This window comes from Leptodactylus fuscus, chromosome 6 (assembly GCF_031893055.1).
Source record: "Leptodactylus fuscus isolate aLepFus1 chromosome 6, aLepFus1.hap2, whole genome shotgun sequence".
Lineage (NCBI taxonomy): Eukaryota > Metazoa > Chordata > Amphibia > Anura > Leptodactylidae > Leptodactylus > Leptodactylus fuscus.
The window spans coordinates 72,973,784-72,994,096 of record NC_134270.1 but is presented as its reverse complement, the minus strand read 5'-3'; the positions used below and the strand labels follow the sequence as shown (position 1 = coordinate 72,994,096).

The window sequence follows — 20,313 nt, the reverse complement described above, 5'->3', positions numbered from 1 at the left end:
TAATAGCCATAAGGAGTCTACATAGGGAGTGTGGGTGATGAGTGGTGGGTCAAGCTGACGTCATTGGTTAGCCTTGCAATCCTGACAGACAGGTTTTCTGCAGGTGTGCATATTACAGGAGGGGAATAGGGTGGAGAAGGCGGATTGTGTCTGTAGGTGTGGCATACAGTGTAAGGGAACACCATCCTTACACTGTTCAGAAGTTAAACTTCCTCAGCTTCCAGCATCGGCTGCAGCAAGGAAATCACAAAGAAAAGCCCTGCTATAAAAGCAGGCTGGTGACCGGCTGTGCGAGTCGCATTGGCATCCAGAAATATGGCCACTAATATTACTAAAGACCAGGTAGGTGCGGAGGGCAGTGCTCCCTAGCTGTTGCTGTAGTCACTTGTGGTGTGTGTTGCCTGTTGTTATGCAGACAGGTCAGGTGTGGACTTGCTGCTGATGTACACTGTGTTATATCTGCTTACTGTGCTCATCCATAGCAATGTTGTGTAAGCTTAAATTGCAGTTTCAGACACTTTATCATAGTTTGGAACAGCCTTAGGAAAACTGTCTTCTTTTTTTTCTGAACTGTAACTCTTGGTGTATTGTGGTAAGAAATGCATACTCCAGATGTAGATCATGAAGCAAATATGCAATACGAGAAGCAGTTTTACCCTGGCATTAAACTTAGTCTTCGTGCGCACAACTGTATTTATATTCCATATACCATCCATGACTACAGATCCTGTATAGACGCATGCATGCTGCAAATATGGAGCAAACCCTATTCCTGTCTGTTTTGAGGACCAAGTTCATTCATTCAAGTATGGTTTGTGAAACACACAGACCCATCTGCTCTGTTTTTTTATGGACTCATACAGTTCCTATGGTCATGGAGCTGAAACCTGATATTCAATAGATTACACCTTTTCTGTAAAGCTGATATTTTTTTCAGTTTATCTGTATCTGGGAAAGCTGGGTGATAACCAATAGGGCTGCCATTACAGGGGTTATCAGTGACTTTAACGGGGTTATCTGGTTTGTAAGATTGATGGCCTATCCTTAGACTGAAGATACGGAGGACCAAAGCAGTTTAAGGGCCTATTCATACGGAGTAAACGGGCGCACAATGCGCCGCGTTTACGGTACGTTTGCGCCGCGATTTTGACGGTGCATGTTTGCGGTCGCGTTAGCGCCGCGTAAACGTGCGTTAACGCGACCGCAAACATGCACCGTCAAAATCGCGGCGCTAATGTCCCGTAAACGCGGCACATTGCGTGCCGCGTTTACTCCGTGTGAATAGGCCCTAATAAGTTGAATGAAGCAGATCTCCTTAATATAGATATATCACAGTGTCTATATATTCACCTGCACTGTTTATTTATGGGCAGTTGTGTATAACTGGAGGTAGGGGGAAAGCCTAAAACACCAGCTGACTGCACACAGGTTATTTCCTATGAGATGGTATAAGAATAAATATAATGATGAGGTGGGGTTCATATTCTCTGTGACTAGGGGCACAGTATAGGAGGGCACTTTCTAGCTTTAAAACTATAATATAGCATGCCGTATGGTGGTCACTATATACAGGAGCACTGCAGCATAGACAAATTTTTTCCAAACCTAACAAAGTATGAAAAGGAAAATTTGCCATTCTTGTCTAATGTATCAGAGCAGTTTGCATTTACTCCAGTGTTTCATTGGGTGTTGGTATAGTAAATGGGCCTACACAGGTTTTTTTTTAAGACCATTTACATGGAGTCTGTCAGGAAGAAAATTGGTTTTAAACTAATGACAATATCTTGTAGAGCGGCTTCTACACTTTCCAAAGATGACTTTCTCATTCTACATTGCAGCTCCATTTTCATTAAAATCAGTGTTTTATTCTCATACAAGTTAGCTAAGAACGGCTTTGAGGAAGTTTGTTTCTCTTGCCAGGGCTTCACTGTCTGATCTAGATAATCACCCCTCACTGCCACCCAGCACTGGCACCCCTTTCTCCATTGCCAGGGTGAAAATCTTCCACTTTGTCTGCAGATAGGGCAGTTATCTAGAGCAGGGAGTGAAGTCCTGGCAGGAGAAGAAACGTCTCTAAAACCGTTTTTGGCTAATTTGGATCATAATAATTTCCTAATTTGCATGAAAATTGAGCTGTAATGCAGAATAAGAAAGGCATCTTTGGAAAGTATAGAAGCAGCCCTACAAGGTACTGTCATTAGTTTGATACCAATTATACCTGATGACAGACTCCCTTTAAGGGCTCATCCCAAATACCTCAGAAATGTGAAAGTGCAATTGCACGTATTTAATAACATGAAATATACATGTATACACTTAGTTATCTGTAACTGCGGTAGAAGGTCAGACCTTTGCTTACACAGATGACTATATTATGTCTGCACCAAAGGATGCAATTAGTAAACACTAATTATCTTGGAGCTTTGAAGTTTTTGTTTCTTTTTTTAATTTCTACCCAATTAATGTCATACAAAGTGCCCACTGTTATTCTTATGTCTCAGTTGTTTCTTATTGTATGGAAATTATTTCTAGTTTACTCTGACTTCCCTGTGTTCAGTTTTTATTGCTACGTATTTGGAAGCATGCAGGATAACTGTATTAAAATGTTTAAACAATTTCAATTGCTGTGTGTGAATTCAGCCTTACTATGCTTTTAAGAACATAAGACACCACACACCTAAATGGTGGTCTCTCCCTATGGAGTGACGATATCCCCCCAACCCTGTCTAAGCCTCTCACCTCTGCCAGGTCAGTCCTTTCTGCGCCAAGCTGACGAGATGCAATAACATCGAATCAGCTGTCCTTGGCTGAGAGACTACCTGGTAAAATCCCAACATCATTGCAAACAAAGGCCTCTGAGAAGGTCGGCATGATGTTAAAAGGAGTGCCCTCTATTTTAACCGCCTGCATGTATAGATCCCATTCACTTTTACAGTGAATGGTTTATCATACTCTTTTTTTCTTCTTGTATATTAGTTTTCATATGTTTTACATGTTTAGCTAACACAATGGTTACCTTAGTTTTATGTACATTTAGTTAATGGTTCCATTCAGAAGAGTACACCTGCCTAAACAATGGTACGTGAAATCATCGTGGTTCCTTTATCTGAACATAGTGTGTGAGGCATTATATGTTCATAGATGGAATATCTGCCATGTGCCACTTATGTGCAACAATGGTTAGTTTAAAGAGAGAGTTGTCTTTGCTTAGCCTTTCTTGATGATGACTATTGATGGCTGCTATTAGAATTTTTACCAAGCAGCCCCTGTAAGTTTTTATTATACTAGCCTCTGCCCGTGACTTCATCTGATTGTTGTTGGCAAAATTGGCAAACTGCCAATTTGGTTTAAAGTGGTTTTGCCATCTCAGTGTCTCAGCATGGCCTGGAGCAGATCAGATAATATGCAAAAGCTTGTACACAATGGACTCCATGTTGTGTGTTTACATAGAGAGATAACAGACCTGGCTTTATCAGTAAACTCCAATTAGCAAAGAGAGTCTTGCAGGCAAGAACAGTTTAATATAGTATATAAATATAAATTCATAACAGTTGTGAAGCCATGTAATTTTACTATCTATGTGCCAAATTTCATCCAAATCCGTTCAGCCGTTTTTGCATGATCGAGTAACAAACACACAAACATACAAACTTTCACATTTATACTATTAGTAGGATAGGATTGCTTACTTATATACTGCTTGTATAGTATAGCACGCGCAACTTTATCTTTCATTACAAAAGTAAACAAATATGAAGGAAGTTTTCAAGTTGTTTACATTAGTATCATTGGGCAGGGACATACAATCAGCCTGTGCCCTTTCTTTTCTATGATGGAAGACAGCATGTTGTGGCTGCTGCTTAAAGGTGCTGTCCAGCGTAAAATTTTATTTTTTTAATTAGGCCGGGGAGGTAAAAAAAAATAAGGAAAATCATACTCACCTGTTCTGGTCCTCCGATACCTCCCAGTGCCTCCCAGCAAGTTGAAGTTACGCCGGGGATGGATATTTCAGCAAGACAATGATCCAAAACAGCGCCCCAAATCGACTCGAGGAACAATCGAGGAACAATTACAATGTTCTGGAATGGCCATCCCAGTCCCCAGACCTGAATATCATTGAACATCTGTGGGATGATTTGAAGCGGGCTGTCCATGCTCGGCGACCATCTAACTTAACTGAACTTGAATTGTTTTGTAAAGAGGAATGGTCCAAAATACCTTCATCCAGGATCCAAGAACTGATTAAAAGCTACAGGAAGCGACTAGAGGCTGTTATCTTTGCAAAAGGAGGATCTACTAAATATTAATGTCACTTTTCTGTTGAGGTGCCCATACTTTTGCACCGGTCAAATTTTGGTTTATGGGGGGCCACACGGTGGCTCAGTGGTTAGCACTGCAGCCCTGCAGCACTGGGGTCCTGGTGTCCAAATCCCACCAGGGGCAAAAAACCATCTGCAAGGAGTTTGTATGTTTTCCCCTGTTTGCATGGATTTCCTTCCCAGATTCCAAAAAGACATACTGATAGGGAAAAAATGTACATTGTGAGTTCTATGTCGGGCTCACAATCTACATTTAAAAAAAAAATAAATAAAAAATTTTGGTTTATGCATATTGCACATTTTCTATTAGTACAATAAACCTCATTTCAATCCTGAAATATTACTGTGTCCATCAGTTATTAGATATATCAAACTGAAATGGCTGCTGCAAACACCAAAATATTTAGAACTAAAAATGATTAAGATTAATAGGGGTGCCCAAAATTTTTCATAGGACTGTACCACCTCATTCTCTGCTCACCAGAAAATCCAAGTACTAATCCATGAGTAATTGTGAGACGTTCCCAGAAAAGGAACATTTTTAGATAATAGACTCTAGAAGCCTCTATTATTTTTTAGGGTTGCCTTGTGTGACCCATGGTGATCAGAAAATTGCCTGTAACGTTTCTTTTTAATATGAGAATATATAGTAGGGACAAGCGATTTGATATAACAATGTAATTCACATTCCTCGAGTCTTTTTCAGCAGAATTACCCAGTAGCTATATCCAGTAGCTGTAAAATATCCAAAGTCTGTTTTCAGGACAGGAATGACTGAGGTGATCATTGCTTGGCCAGGTAAAAGTCTCTTCTACAGCTGAAGCCATTGCTGTGATAAGGAGTAATAAGCAATATAACCCAGGGTGTTTCCTACTAACAGTAAGATTGACAGTGGAATTACTAAGCTAATAGAGACTTCGTACTCCTAAAGATGGTTATTTATCACCGATCCGGTGTCAACTGTAAACAAATTTCTTCTCAAGTGTTTGAATAACATGGAGTATAGAGTGAACGTTTTCGGTCCTTGTGTGACCTTCATTAGACTCTAAGAACTCCACAAAGTAATAGAAGACTGGTGTCATACCAGTAGGGGTTAAATATCTGGCGTTGTAGGGAAAAGCGACTGGTCGCATCAGTGACTGAACAGAGACTGAAAACTTTTACTCTATACTCCATATTGTTCAAACACTTCTGAAGAAATTTGTTTACTATTGACACCGGATCAGTGAGGAATAAATAAGACATTTTGACACCGTCTTTTGGGGTACAAAGTCTTTATTAATATATGATTAACGGTTGGGACCCCACATTTTCCGGAAATCAGATGTGCTATACCACACTCATATAACGGAATTGATACTTTCCTCCTATTATTTGGTTTATTGCTAATTAAAGGGGTGATCTCTCTACAGCAGACCCTTTCTATATAACTACCCTGTTAGGGTACATAAATGTTATAGGGAAATATTCCTTTCTTAGGATTCCCCTTTAAGAGCCTGAACTTTAAGAATGAGCATCTCACCCATGTATTCTCTCTTCTGGAGAAATGTTTGCCTAGTCACAGCATTCCCTTATGATTGGCTGTTACAGTTTGCAGTATCTTGTATTAACAATGGTACCACACTAACCTTAGACTCCATGTACACAACCCACTGTGCATTCACTGTGTGGCCAAATTTGTAGCGTTATACACTGGGAGTGATATTCCTATGACAGGCCTGGGAACTTTCATAAGGTTCCCAGCTGTCAATGGAACAGGTCGGCTCCTGCGATCTCGCTGAACTGCAATGTGAAGGGTATGGGGCTGATCCCGTGGGGCCAATGTGGAGCATCTAATACTGGGTGGGGGTCACTGTGAAGAGCATATAATACTGTGTGGAGCCCATTGTGGGGAGAATATAATACTGTTTCGGGGCCACTGTGGAGCATATAATACTGGGTGGGGCCATGTGGGGAGTATATAGTACTGTGTGGGACCCACTATAGGGAGCACATAAAACTGTGTGGGCCATTGTAGAGAGCATATTATACTGTGGGGGGGCCCACTGTGGAGCATATTATACTGTGACTGTGTGTGGGGCCACTGTGGGCCATATTATATTGTGTGTGGGAGGGGGGGCACTGTGGAGCATATAATATTATGTGGGGGCGATTGTGGAACATATTATACTGTGTTTGGCCCCGTAACCGCATTTTGCTGTGGATAAGAGATAGGGCGCCCCAGACAAAAGTTTGCTCCGCGGCCCACAAGACTTTAGTTAGGTAGAAGCCAACTAGATAAAAGACATCTAGGACCAAGTGATGGGAGTACAAAACTGAAAGAGGGCATAGTATGAAGAGAATACTCAGCATACCAGTAGCAAAGTGGAAGGGACTGGGGCTAAAGGACAGCATGGTAGGAGGGAGGATGCAGTATCGTATATGCCAAGTGTGCAGGTGGGGCCAGTTTGCAGTTATATATACATAAAAAGTAAAGTGAATTTTATTATTTATTTTCCACTAATCCTAAATTACAGTCTATATAAGAGTATTTTCACATGACAGAATCTGAGGGGTCTTTCTCCTCAAAATCCTCACCAGAAACGGTGCCTGTGGTAGAAAGCTGAAGCCAGACCTCAATCTTGTCATTGGAAAATAGTTATCAGGCTTGTCATCATACACAATCCTACAAGCTTAGCTGATGTATGATGCAGTGAAAGAAGCAGTTTTTCCTACACCTAGTTATGGTATGGAGTCAAGTGTAAGGACGATATTTTCAAGAATGCAAATCACCAGCCCAAGCTTTGTGCAAACATTGAGCTTCACAGACTATTGCGATTTCCTGCTTGGAAGCCTGCATAATTCAGACATGTCAACTCACCCAGCTTTCCCATGAGTATCCCAATTTTCAGGCCCATTGCTAGGTTCACATGTGCATTCAGGTAATCTGCTTAAACAAGTGGATACCTGTGGACCCCATAGACTATAATAGGGTCCCCTGGTTTACACCTGACAAGGACGAGAAATGCAGAGAAAAAAGTGCTGCTTGCAGAACTTTTCTTTCCTCATTTTTAAAGCAGAATGGGGAATGGAATCCCCAGGTGGAGACAAGGCGTTAACCTTGCCTCATCCAGCTTCTAGTTCATTAATATTCACTGTAGTGTGAGGTCAGCTCACTGCACGGAATACTAATAATGAGGTTTCTGAGGATTGCACTTATCTATTTAATCACACCTACTGATGATGTATGGAAGGCAGCCTCTGTAATGCTTTAGCCACTGCCTCCATTATTCTCTATGGCAGTTTTTGTCTCTTACTAAACTTCCCATTGAATCTGTGACAGAACGCTGCCTAGTGTGAACCTAGCGTTACATGCTGCCAGAAGTGAACAGACTCTGTGTAATCTTTGTGTTTACATAGAGAGATAATACACTATCTGAGCCTTTATCAGCAAACTGCAATTAGCTGACCTGATTGTCCTGACCACAGAGAAGCGAGAACTCAGCCTCACCAGAGAGCAGCGAGTCATCCCTCTGACCTATCTTATCAGATATAGGATGGTGACCAAGGCAACTATGTGGAAACAGGATAGCTCACTGTGCTAACTTTTTTGTATAACCGTCATTCACTTATATGGCAGTTATGGTAGCACAAACAGCTTGGTTGTTTCTGTAACTGCCAGCCATTGTAGAAATCAGGGCTGAAGAGTGTTGGTGTTGGAAAAAAGTTACTGACTCCAACTTCAGCTTTATAATAAATTGATTATTTTTAATCTAATTATATAATTAATTAGATACATAATTTGTTATATATTTATTGTAATAGAAATTGAATCATTGGATTGTTAATAATGTTATACAATTATTAGTATTGTATAATTAATTAAATGCATAGTTGCATATTTACTTCCTAAGGACTCAATCACTAACTTTTTAATAAATTTGAGAATCTTTACTACTTCTGACCGACCATTTTATGAAGGAGTGTGTGTGGGGGGATTCAGGAGTTAGAGTTGACCTGTGGAAAAATGGAAGAGTCATTGGTTTGGCCTACAGATTCCACAGCCCTGGTGTGAAGATGGGCCAAGGTCTTGTATTGATATAGGTGCGTGTCTTAGAGCTAAGTCCCACATGTGCACCTATCCCCTTAGTTTACACTCTTATATTATTTGACTCTTTCTCTTTACTTAGTATTATCATAATAATATAAGAAAATATTCTCATTTCATTTGTAATATTGGATTGGAGAATCTGTTTGAGACCTCCTTGGTGTTTGTAATAATTGTGACTTCTATGTGTAAGGTAGAACATGTTAAGACGTATAGTTCAAATTTCAAGAATTTCTCCACCTAACAGGAATGGACCCCTCCCCATTTGTCAAAAGCACATTTCTTCATCTAAACAAGAATGTGCTGCATACAAGACTAAAATTATATGTGAACGAACAATCAAACTAGCACTCATTTGGTTACATATAGTCACAATGATTTCTCCAAGTATATGGATATAGTGGGACAGGTTTGACTAATATTATCCATCAGAGCTCACTAGGGGCAGAAAATATGTCTGTATAAGGCCAGGGCCGCACGTGGTGTAAAAACCGTAGCATTTTACATTCACTGCAAAATGGATGGGGTTTTCCCCCAGCGCTTTTTTGCTGTGGCACTCTCCGTGGGGCCTTAGCTATAAAGATCATTTACTTGAATCTCTTATCCAACGACAACATTATTCCCTCATCTAGTAGGATATCCTATTCTGTCGTGTTATATAGTTGCATAGTGGATACAGTTGGAAAACAAAAAAGTCAAAAAGCCCATCTAGGTCATCCAAGGAGGAGAGTAAGTGGATGAAATAAGGAAAGAAAAGATGAGGGCTATGTAAACTAATCTGCCCTGAAAGGAAAAAAAATCCTTAAAGACCCCAAAAGGTGATGAGACTGAACTTGTATAAAATACTTCTATCCATTCATGTAAGCATTGATTTTACTTTGTTACAAGAAATTATCTGTTAGCCCCAGTTCACATCTGCGTTTGGTATCCCGTTCAGGGAGTCCGCTTAGGGACCCCCAAATTGAAACCTATACATATAGAAAAGCAGTCACCTGGAAAACACGCAGATCCCATAGACTATAATGGAGTCAGTGTGGTTTCCGAACAAAACATGCAGAGGCCGCGTCAGAATAGGACCAAAATGCACCTGACGTGACTGCCGACAGTTGCAGCTTCTCGCTCCGGAATATGCCCAAATGAATGGGCTTAATGCAGTTGGTGCTGCCGCGAGGTGGACGCTGTGGCCGAATCCGCCGCAGAATCCGCCTGAAGAAAGGGCAGCTCGCTTCTTTTTTCATACCGCTCACGGAAAAAAGGAAGCTAGCAGTCTACATAGACCTGTGTTATGAGGGGGCAGATTCTGACGTGGATTCAGCACCAAGATCTGCCCCCTATTGCCCGGTGTGAATGAGCCCTACGAGATCAACTGTTCTGCCAAGACCACCTTTGATGTGACTATTTTGTAGCTTCACAGCTCTTACAGTAAAGTAGCCACTCAGTTATATTTCGTGAATGAATCCTTGTTTCTCCAGTTAGTGTATTCCTTGTCTTTTCAGCAGACTTTGCAATGAATGTTTTGTCACAGTATTTTAGAAGCTATGTATATACACTATAATTTCATTTCTCTCCATAGGACTGATATACAAAATATCAGTAGTAATTTATACTGTGAAGTACTGTAGCTCAGTATATCATAAGTCACTTACTTCAGGTTTAGGAAAGCAAAAAGACATTTCCTTTCCATGTGTGATACTATAATTCATCGTCATGCTACATTTTCATTGTTCCATTACCAACACCTAGTGGAGTGCTGCTGCAGGGGAATGGAAGACTTGCTGTGGGTTTCCCCAACAGACTGCAGCATTTTTTATTATTTTTTTGCTGGGGAAGGGAAACTGTCTCAGCACTACTTCATGTATTCCCTCTAACAAAAAGATAATAATCCAAAAAATACCCTTTAAATATGCATCATGCTATTACAGTATATCACTGTGCATATCCGTGTATGTTCCTTGGTTGCCAGTGTTTTGTCTCCAGGGTGATCAATGTGTTGCTTTCGAAGGATGCGGCTAATTGTGGGAGAATAAGATTCAGCCAATTCCCTCAAAGGATTACTCATGTATTCCACACATCAGTCTCTACTCTGAACAGAAAGACGGCAAACCAGTTGTGCAAGCATTTTCTCAGAAAGGTGTAAAATAATCACCAAGTGACCATTTCATCGTGGGCATTCCCATAATAATTCTTACTATGATTCACAATTTGCACACATTTATTTACTACTTTGTAGCCACAGCATACAGATATATCTCCATATACCAAAACATTATTTATTTGTGGAAACACTGATAGAGGCCATTATACTCTATGGGAGCAGTGATAGGGGGCATTATACTGTATAAGGGTAGTGTTAGGGTAAGTATTATGTATGAGGGCAATGATGGTTGCAATTATACTGTATGGGAACACTGATAGGAGTCACTATCCTGAGAGGGGGAGGGGTGGCATTGAGGGGAGTATTAAACTGTATGGAACATTAAGGTGAATATTAAAGAGGTTATCCACCTTTCTAATATTAATGGCTGACTCCACCCAGCAGTTTGTCATGGTTAACACACCCTATGACTTGGAATTTTCAGGTACATCACGGTCCAAGTACAGACTAACTTGCTACTTCTAAATGCACAGTTTTGGTTCCCCTACAGGTATTAAGTGTTGAATATAGCTCCACTTAACCCCTTCCCGACATTCGCCGTAATAGTACGGCGCTGCAGGGAAGGGCTTCCCACAAACCGCCGTACTATTACTGCGGATGCATGGTGCGCACACAGAAACTGTGTGCGCACCATGCACAGCGGGTGACATCCGTAATACACAGCTGACAATGCCCCGTAACACCCGCGGTCGGAACCGGGTCCGATCGCGGGTGTTAACCCCTGAGATGCCGGTGATCAACATGACCACCGGCACCTCCGGGGTTACAATGTCATATGGTGCCGATCGGCACCCCCCGCGCCGGTTTCGGGGGGTGCCGGTGTTCGTAGGGGGCAGCCCGGGGTCTGATCAGTGACCCCGGGTCTGCCCCATCACTTACCCCGTCCTCGCTCCTGGCAGATCCTGCCGTAAATGAAGCTGTCAGCCTGTGCGTCTACACAGGCTGACAGCTTCCTATACTCTGCAATACACATGTAACACGTGTATTGCAGCGTATATCTATTGAAGCAGTGATCAGCCGATCACTGCTTCAATCCCCCATGGGGACAGAAAAAAAAAGTGAAAAAAAAGTCAAAATAAAAAAGTTTAAATAAGTTTAAAATAAATTATAAATAAATAAAGCCCCAAAAATCCCTTTTTCCCCATATAAAATGTTTTATTATGTAAAATAAAGAAAAATAGAAAAAAACATTACATATTTGGTATCGCCGCGTCCGTAATAACCTGAACAATACAATTAAAACATTATTTAACCCGAACGGCGAATGTCATAAAAAAACCCGTAGAAAACCGCACAAAATAATGATTATTCACCACCTTTCCCTTACAAAATGTTCAATAAAAAGTAATCAAATGGTCAGATGAAAACCAAAATGGTACCAATAAAAATAAGAGGTCTTCCCGCAAAAAATGAGCCCTCAACCAGCTCTGTCTAGCGAAAAATAAAAACGTTATGCCTTTCAGAAGATGGCGATGCAAAAACAATAGATTTTTTTCCCTGAATTGAATTCTATTCTGCACAAATAGCAACGCATTAAAAAATCATATAAATGAGGTATCGCCGTAACCGTACCGACCCGCAGAATAAAGGTAACATGTTACTTATGCTGTACGCTGCACGGGAAAAAAAAAATGCTAAAATTTAATGCCAGAATTGATGTTTCCTTTTACATCCCACCCAGAAAGAGTTAATAAAATGTAGTCAATAAGTTACACGCCCCAAAATGGTGGCATTGAAAAGTACATCTAATACCGCAAACACCAAGCCCTCATATGGCCACATTGCCACAAAATAAAAATAAAAATCTACCTTGTACAATGTGAAGCCAAAAACCCCAAAAGTCGCCAAATCATTAGGACATAAGTGGCTGCGACTAGAAGGAAATGTGTAAGCGGTGCGAGCGTTTTCAGGGGACACCCCATATTTAGAGCTTATGAGAGAGCATACACCAGCGCTGACCCCCCAGAATCCCCCTCTTCCCCGTCCGCGTCATAGGAGCTGGTGGGAAAATAGAATGGGATTTGGTGTACCCAATTTACTCCACACAGCTTACACATTCACTTCGGGGTTACTAATGCTCACTACATCACTTGATAAATACTTTGAGGGGTGCGATTTTCAAAATGGGGTCACTTTCTAGAGGTTTCCACTGTTTTGACTCCTCAAGGGCTTTGTAAATGCGACATGGTTCCTGAAACTGATCACAGCCAGATCTGCCCTCTAAAAGCTCTTTGGCGCACCTTCCCTCCTGCGTCTCGCTGTGCGTCCATATATTAGTTTACACCCACAAGTGGGGTACTATGGTAGTCGGGAGAACTTGCCTAACAAATTGTGGGATGCGTTTTCTCCTTTAACCCCTTGTGAATGTGCAAATTCTAGGGCTAAACGAAAATATTAGTAAAATAAATTCAAATTTGAAAATTTCACCTCCATTTTGTATTAATTCCTGTTAAGCACTTATAGGGTTAAATTACTAGGTATATGTTGTTTTGGCTTATTTAAGGGGTGCAGTTTTGAAAATGGGGTGATTTATGGGGGGCTTTAATGCAAGGGTCTTTCAAAACCCCTTCATAACTGGATTAGGCCCTTTAAAAAATGGGTTTTGGAAATTTCTTGAAAATTTTGAATATTGTTGTTTCACTTGTAAATCTTATAATGTCCGTAAAAATTAAAAGGGTGACTAAAGTTTGATGCCGACATAAAGCAGAGATCTGGGACATGAGATTTATGATATAATGTTGGCGGTCTGACTATCTGTAAATGTATCTGTATCTGTATCTGACGAATGGTAAAAGATAGAAAAAACACCGAGCACACTTTATAGTGTAGATAGTCTAATTCACCTTTTTAGATAATTGTAATGAATGTATCAGACCTGGTGGCCTCTCACCTGGTTTGGTTGTGACAACGTTCACAACTCCGTACTAAGGTGTATATGATACCAGGTATGGGGAGCAGCACGTCTCAAAGGCACCAGTTGTGTCAACCGGGGAAACAGCAGAGGAATAGGGCAGGACGGTGCTCACAGGTCCAATAGATTTTATTAATAAGAAGAATTGCAATTCTTCTTATTAATAAAATCTATTGGACCTGTGAGCGCCGTCCTGCCCTATTCCTCTACAAGACGAATGGGAGATATAAATAAAGTTCTTATACTTTTACCTTCTGCTCACTCCACTCCTGGCTTTGGCTCAAAAAAACGCAACAAAATCTGCAACAAAAAAAGCACTGCGTGGGGCCTTAGTCTAAAGGTACCTCTTTTTCCTAAATTTCTCCTAAATCTCTTGATGAGCCCCTGAAATTAGGGAGAAATAGTGTGTATGTGGGTTGAGTTTATTGTGGTACTGCCTTTGGCCAGGTGAGAGTTTTTTAAGTGTGATGTTTAGGGTACTGTCCAAGGCATAATAGGGTAAGGACAAGTCTAATGGTGACATCTTCCCCCATAGACTATAATGGGGTCCGTGTGCTTGCCGCGAGATCTCTGCATGGAACATGCGGAGAGGAAAGTACTACACAATCTACTTTCCTCTCTGCATGAGTTATGCGGAGATCTCACGGCAAGCACACGGACCCCATTGTAGTCTATGGGGTTCGTGTGCTTTTACTGCACAACGCTTGCAAATACGTTTGGTTGTCCATTCGACTGCGGACTCCCCGAACGGATTACCAAACACAGATGTGAACAAGGGGTGAGACTGTTCTTTTTTACTCCATTTGTATGGTAAGAAGTTAGTGTTGACTATCCAGAGAGTGTGGGATATCAATATGTTGTTATTGTTATATGTTATAACAATGAATGACAGTTGTCTGCTGGCTTTTGAGTTATTATTTTTCTTTGTGTGTGTGGCATATTCAGGCCTTTTACTAATATGTATTAATTAAATGTTAGGTTTTATTGAGGTTCATCTTGCTGTATAGGTTATTCAGTGTGTGAACTGTGTTTCCATTTTCTTTAATCCTGGTTCACATTTGATGAGTTATTCTGCTGCATTCACTCTTTAAAATCAATATTTAGTATTCAGGATTTCCTATTACTGCATATATCACCCATCTTTCCCAGAACCCTGAAAAAAAAAAATCCTGACAAGCTATGATATGATTATAACAAAAGCCAACTCTGGAGCAAGGAGGAAGGTTTATGTTATATTATGTTATTTATTATTCACCAGTTCTTATTGTAGCATTACCTGGTATGCTACCCAGTTTTCCCAGGACCCTGAAAAGCAACTCTGGGACTCTTAAGGGAGTGAAATGGATAAAGAAGTGTCAGTCTCAGTGAATATACATCACGGGAAGAATATGCAAATCTATCTTCCATGATGTAATTAGGAAGTCAGCTCCTGCCTCAGTGTTGCAAACCAATAGAGGGCGCTCACTGGAATGTGCAAGCCTGTCTTCCCTGATGTAATTAGGAAGACAGAATCTCAGTGAAATAACCCAATAAAGGTTTGCTCCCTTTAGCATCATACTCGACCCAAGAGGCCTTTGTTTTGCAATGACGCTGGGATTACTACCAGGTATAGCCTCTCAACCGAGGACGGCCGTTTCAATGTACTTGCATCTTGTCAGCTTGATGTAGAGAGGACTATAACCTGGTAGAGGTGAGAGGCTTAGACAGGGTTAAGGGGATATTGTCACTCCTTGGGGAGAGACCACCATATAGGTGTGTGGAGACTTATTAAGCCTTTAGCACTCCACTTCGCAAGGGACCATGGGAAGAATATGCAAATCTGTCTTCCATGATAATTAGGAAATTAGTAATAGGAAGACAATTTAAGTGAATACAGTACTGGGAACATTTAGTGACTTACAGGTGATCTGATTGTAATCATTCGCAATTTCCATCTCTTCCATCTGCAACGCCATGACCACTTCTTCCAGCGTTGCTTTGTCTCTGTAAAATTTGCAGAAGAGACATCTTTGGTTCCTCACTTTTCCAGGCTCCTGACCCACATTTTCCTAACCTGCTACTGCCTGCTAACCCCCAATTATAAAATATATAATATAATCCTGCCCCAGAATAAATAATGCCCATGAGTGCATCTATAAACTATTATTGACCCTGTGTGCCCTATTAAATAGCACACCTTATTACTGATCCCCCTGCGTGCTTCATAACTAAAGGGATTTTTCAGGTCATCAATAAATAAAAATCTTTGTCGTTCTGACACCCAGGAACCCTGTTGATTAGAAGCTTGAAGGGGACCATGACGGTTGTGCAAGTGCCCCTCTTTCTGTTTACATTGTATTGTAGTCCTACATACTTCTAAGGGACAAAAGTCATGGTCACTATAAAACAGTGTGCCATGTAAACAGTGAAGGGATCACTGTTCTTGCACGTGTGCTATGACCCCTTCAAACAGCTGGTCAGTGAGGGTCACAAGTGTCAGACCTCCACCAATCAATCCTTAGGACTGATCATCAATATAAATGAGCTTTAAAACACCTATAAGTAAAGCCCAAGTGTCTCCTTAATTTAATTTAATTCAATTATATTATAACACTACCCCCAATTACTACTTATGTAAATATGTAAATGATATCCTTTATATGCATAATGACCCGTATATTCATAATGTCCCCTTATAAAATGATCCTCCTTACTATCATAAAGCCACCTAATGTCCCCTTATATAATGGCTCTCTTCTATTCTTCTATGTCCCCTTATAAAAATTATCCCCCCTAAATTCATTATGCCCTTAATAACTTCTGATATAAATCTCCCCATTATATTAATTATGCTTCTAACGTCCCCTTTGATGCCCCATATAATAAGACCCCCAACTGACCTTAAAAAATAAAAGTTGTACTCAACTGCCTCTGACCCCTTGATGCATGAAGCTACCTCTGGTGGCCTCTCTCCTATTCTTATTTACAAGGTGACATGAGCACAGGATGGACGTCTGCATCTCAGCACAGGAGGCGCAATGTTGTGATGTCATTGCATCTGCCTGGGTGCAGACATCATAAAAAAATCACTAATTTTAGGAGTTAAAACACCCGTATTCAGGGGCCATATGGTGGCTCAGTGGTTAGCACTGCAGCCTTGCGACGCTGGAGTCCTGGTGCTCAGATCCCACCAAGGGCAAAAAACCATCTGCAAGGAGCTTGTATGTTCTCCTTGTGTTTGCATGGATTTCCATCCCATGTTCCAAAAAGACATACTGATAGGGAAAGATGTACATTGTGGGGCTCGCAATCTACATTTAAGAAAAAAACAAAACAAAAAACAACCATATTCAGTAACTTTTATATGGTAATCTTAAATGCACCAAGGGGTCATCTGGTAAGAGCTCTTTATATAAGGAATAATCCATAATAACCACATTACCCCCTTATCTATAATATGAACAGTAACATAGGATTATGATATGTCCGCTGCACAAAAGAATTCCCCAAGATCAATTAACCTCTTCTCTGCCAGTTCCTGGAATCTATGCAGGACAGGCTTTCTGAAGTTAATAGGATAAAATTCTGGGTCAGAAGTATGACAAACAGGAACATCAAGCAAAGTGTCACAATGAAACTAGTTATTGCAGTTTATGATATTGTAAACCACAAATATAACTCATTCTCAGGCACTATATACCGTCAATTTTCTTTATCTTTCTCTACAATAAATTCACCACTATCTCCATCTGGAAAAATATGAAAATGCCTTTTGACTGTTTATAGATGGGAAAGTATATTAAAATACAGAATAATCTCAAATATAATTTGTTGGAATGAAACTGTAAATAGTAATGTAAATGAATATGATAAAGTGATTATTATATTCCAGTAAGTGAACCATAAGGAGCTGCCAACGTTTTGGCCCAACCTGTCCCTTGTTCACGGCCTGCGTTATTATGACATAGATAGAGAGAGAGGGCTGGACAAAGTTTGTGGTAAGGTGACGAAGGATTGGGAGTGGGCCCGGCCGGGTCAGTAGGACATTTTTTAACTGTCACTTTTATCACCAGTGTTTACAAAAAAAATTCATTTTTAAACAGGAAAAAGTTGACTTGTTGATCTAAAGGGTGAGACTGCTGAATAGCAATGACCTGTCACACCTCTTCATCAAACCGGTGATTCATAATGATGGATACGGGTGGTTATAACCTTTAGCTTACGTCTGAGATAAGTTCTCTTTTTCTGCCTATCTTGCACTTCACAGATTTTATTATGTCGGTCACCTGCCAACTTTTGGAAAGTAATCACTATAACAATTGTAAAAAAGTCAAGCAAATAGTCATATATAGGGTCATATATGTGTAGAAGGTGTAAATGGTCTTTGTTGGTCTGGTTGCTATATGTCCTATTATAAAACTACTGTATATCGTAACCCCTTACCTCACAGGGTAGCTTGGACGTTAATGCTCATTGATTTTTTTTTTTCATATTTTCCTTCCCTGTCTTCCAAAATTCATAACTTTTTTCTTTTTCTGTTCATATAACTATGCAAGGGCTTATTCTTTGCATTATGAGTTGTACTTTCACTTGTCACCATTTGGGGGTACATATAATGTTTTCATTACCTTTTATTTATGTTTTTGGGGAGTCTACGTGAAATAACACACAATACTATTATAATTTTTTGCATTTTGTTTTTCCGTGTTCACTCTGCATTAAAAATGACATGGCAACTTTGTCCAGCCGGTCATTACGATTACGACGATACCATGTTTATATTGGTTTTATTATGTTTTATGGCTTTTACAAATAAAACGTTAATTTTTGAAAATGAACTTTATGTATGATTTTTTTCATCACTTTTTATTGTTATTTTTTGGGGTAAACAAAGAGACCAAAATATGTTAATTTGTGCATTGCGGTATATTTCTTTTTACGGGGTTCACTGTATGGGATAAATAGCAGTATTTTTGGAGAATGGGGACTTACGTGAGGATACCTAACATGTTTGTTTTTTTGGTTTTTTGTCTACATTTTATAGTTTTTAATACATGGGTGAATGTTTTGAAATTTTTATTATTTGTTTATTTTTGTGTGTTTTAACTATGTGTTTCTGTATTGTTTCACTTTTTACCTATCCCACAAGGGAACTTGAAGCTGGGGTCTCAGATCCCTTGTGCAACGTCCAGCAATATATAGTGCATAGGAAGTCATGAGGCCGTGGCCAAGGCTGCCATGGCAACCCCTAAGAATCCGCAATTTTTCGCAGGGGTTCTAAGTGATGACAGGGAGAGGGGGCGATCTTTACCCTGGACCTCTAGATGCTGTGATCCAGGTTAATCTGCCGGAGTCTGAGTATTTTCCGACTCCAGTGACTTGTCCCGCTCCTTGGTTGCGTAATACAGCAAAGAGCAGGATGTAATGCAGCAGATACAGCTTTTGTGCCCGAAGCATTACAGCGCCGTAATAGTACTGAGCTGAATATGAAGTATATACATGCCGTGACGTACTATTACGGCGCAGAGTGCGAAGGGGTTAAAGGGTTTTTCCTGGTAAAAAAAAATATTCAAAAAAGGTCTTTTAGAGCTATTGATAGGTTAGTAAGTGCACCCAATTACCTTTAGGAGTGTTTTGAGTCATTTCTGGGTTTTTCTGCGAGCTCCTGGTATCTTCTGCATTTGTTTACATTGGTATCTTTCTGTTCTGTATTTTCCTAAAACTACCATGATGCCTTGGGCTTCACTCAGAGCTGACTCACACCACCTCCCTCTCTCACTCCCCCTCTCCCTTTCTCACTCACACCCCCTCCCTGTTTCCCAAGCTAGCCCAAGTACTAGCTCTTCCTACCTTGCTTTATGTAGATAGTAAATAAGACTCTCATACAGAATAATGTCTAATATTGCATGACTGAAGATGTGAAATCTAATGTCTGTGTTTCTCTATTTACAGAGCTGGATTCCCAAATTATTTAAAAAGAAAACATGTACCACATACATCGAGGACAACAGACCTGGCCGGTGCGTTACATATTCCATTTATGCTTTCACTTCTTTATACACTAGTATTTGCAACTGTGATGGTTTATATATTTTGCCTTGGGGCATCTGGCAACTTGGCTAAGAAGGCCTAGTAAATCAAGAAGTGTTAATTAAATTGGGGACCACAGCAGAGGTGTACCCTAATGTATCTACTAAGCTACAATGCATAATCTGTAACAGAATGTATCTGCATTTCATCATATTGATGTCTTCTAATTTTGCAGGAGAGCCATGACTGATTAATATTATGACTGCTATTTCTGCACACCCTACAGCCCTTTTGCCCACTGTGTTTCTGGTAGCCACTACATATTGTATACTTGTATTTCCTTTATGTAAACCATTCAAGCCCCTCTGATGGAGCTGTTAAGAATCGTGCCTCTAAGACTCGAAGACTCTAGTATTATAAATGCTGACCCATGGCGGTGTTGGCTCCTGTTACAGATTTTGAATTGGGGTCTTGTCACATTGATTGCATAGCAAAGGAATCAAAGAATTCTGAATACTGATTCATTTGAAATAAATTAATTTTTATTGTATGAGACAGAAATTCAAAATATAGTCATGTAACGTATTTAATGCTTAGATCCTACATGCGGACCTTCATCAGGCAGTGATAGTACCAGAAATCAGAGTTTTCCTTGCTCTATATTATCAGGTTACCCAACTGAGCTACCTTGATTTCTGGTGCAAAGCATGTCTGATAAAGGTCAGAACATTGACTATATGACTAGATTTTGGATTGCTGTCTCACACAATAAAAGTTTGCTTGTGTGTGCATCGAAGCCTAGTGGAGTGACGTGCATTGTATTTTTAATGCA

General features: G+C 40.2%; 1 protein-coding gene across 1 annotated transcript in view; it reads left to right on the top strand.

Moving 5' to 3' along the window:
- Positions 1-210: 210 nt before the first annotated feature.
- TRPM4 (transient receptor potential cation channel subfamily M member 4) overlaps positions 211-20,313 on the top strand; it is a 61,592-nt gene continuing 41,489 nt past the window's right edge. Inside the window, exons 1-2 of the mRNA XM_075280221.1 lie at positions 211-342; positions 19,404-19,471. Of these exons, the coding sequence (XP_075136322.1) occupies positions 316-342; positions 19,404-19,471 (95 nt within the window). The 5' untranslated portion in view covers positions 211-315. The remainder of the gene's footprint in view (positions 343-19,403; positions 19,472-20,313) is intronic.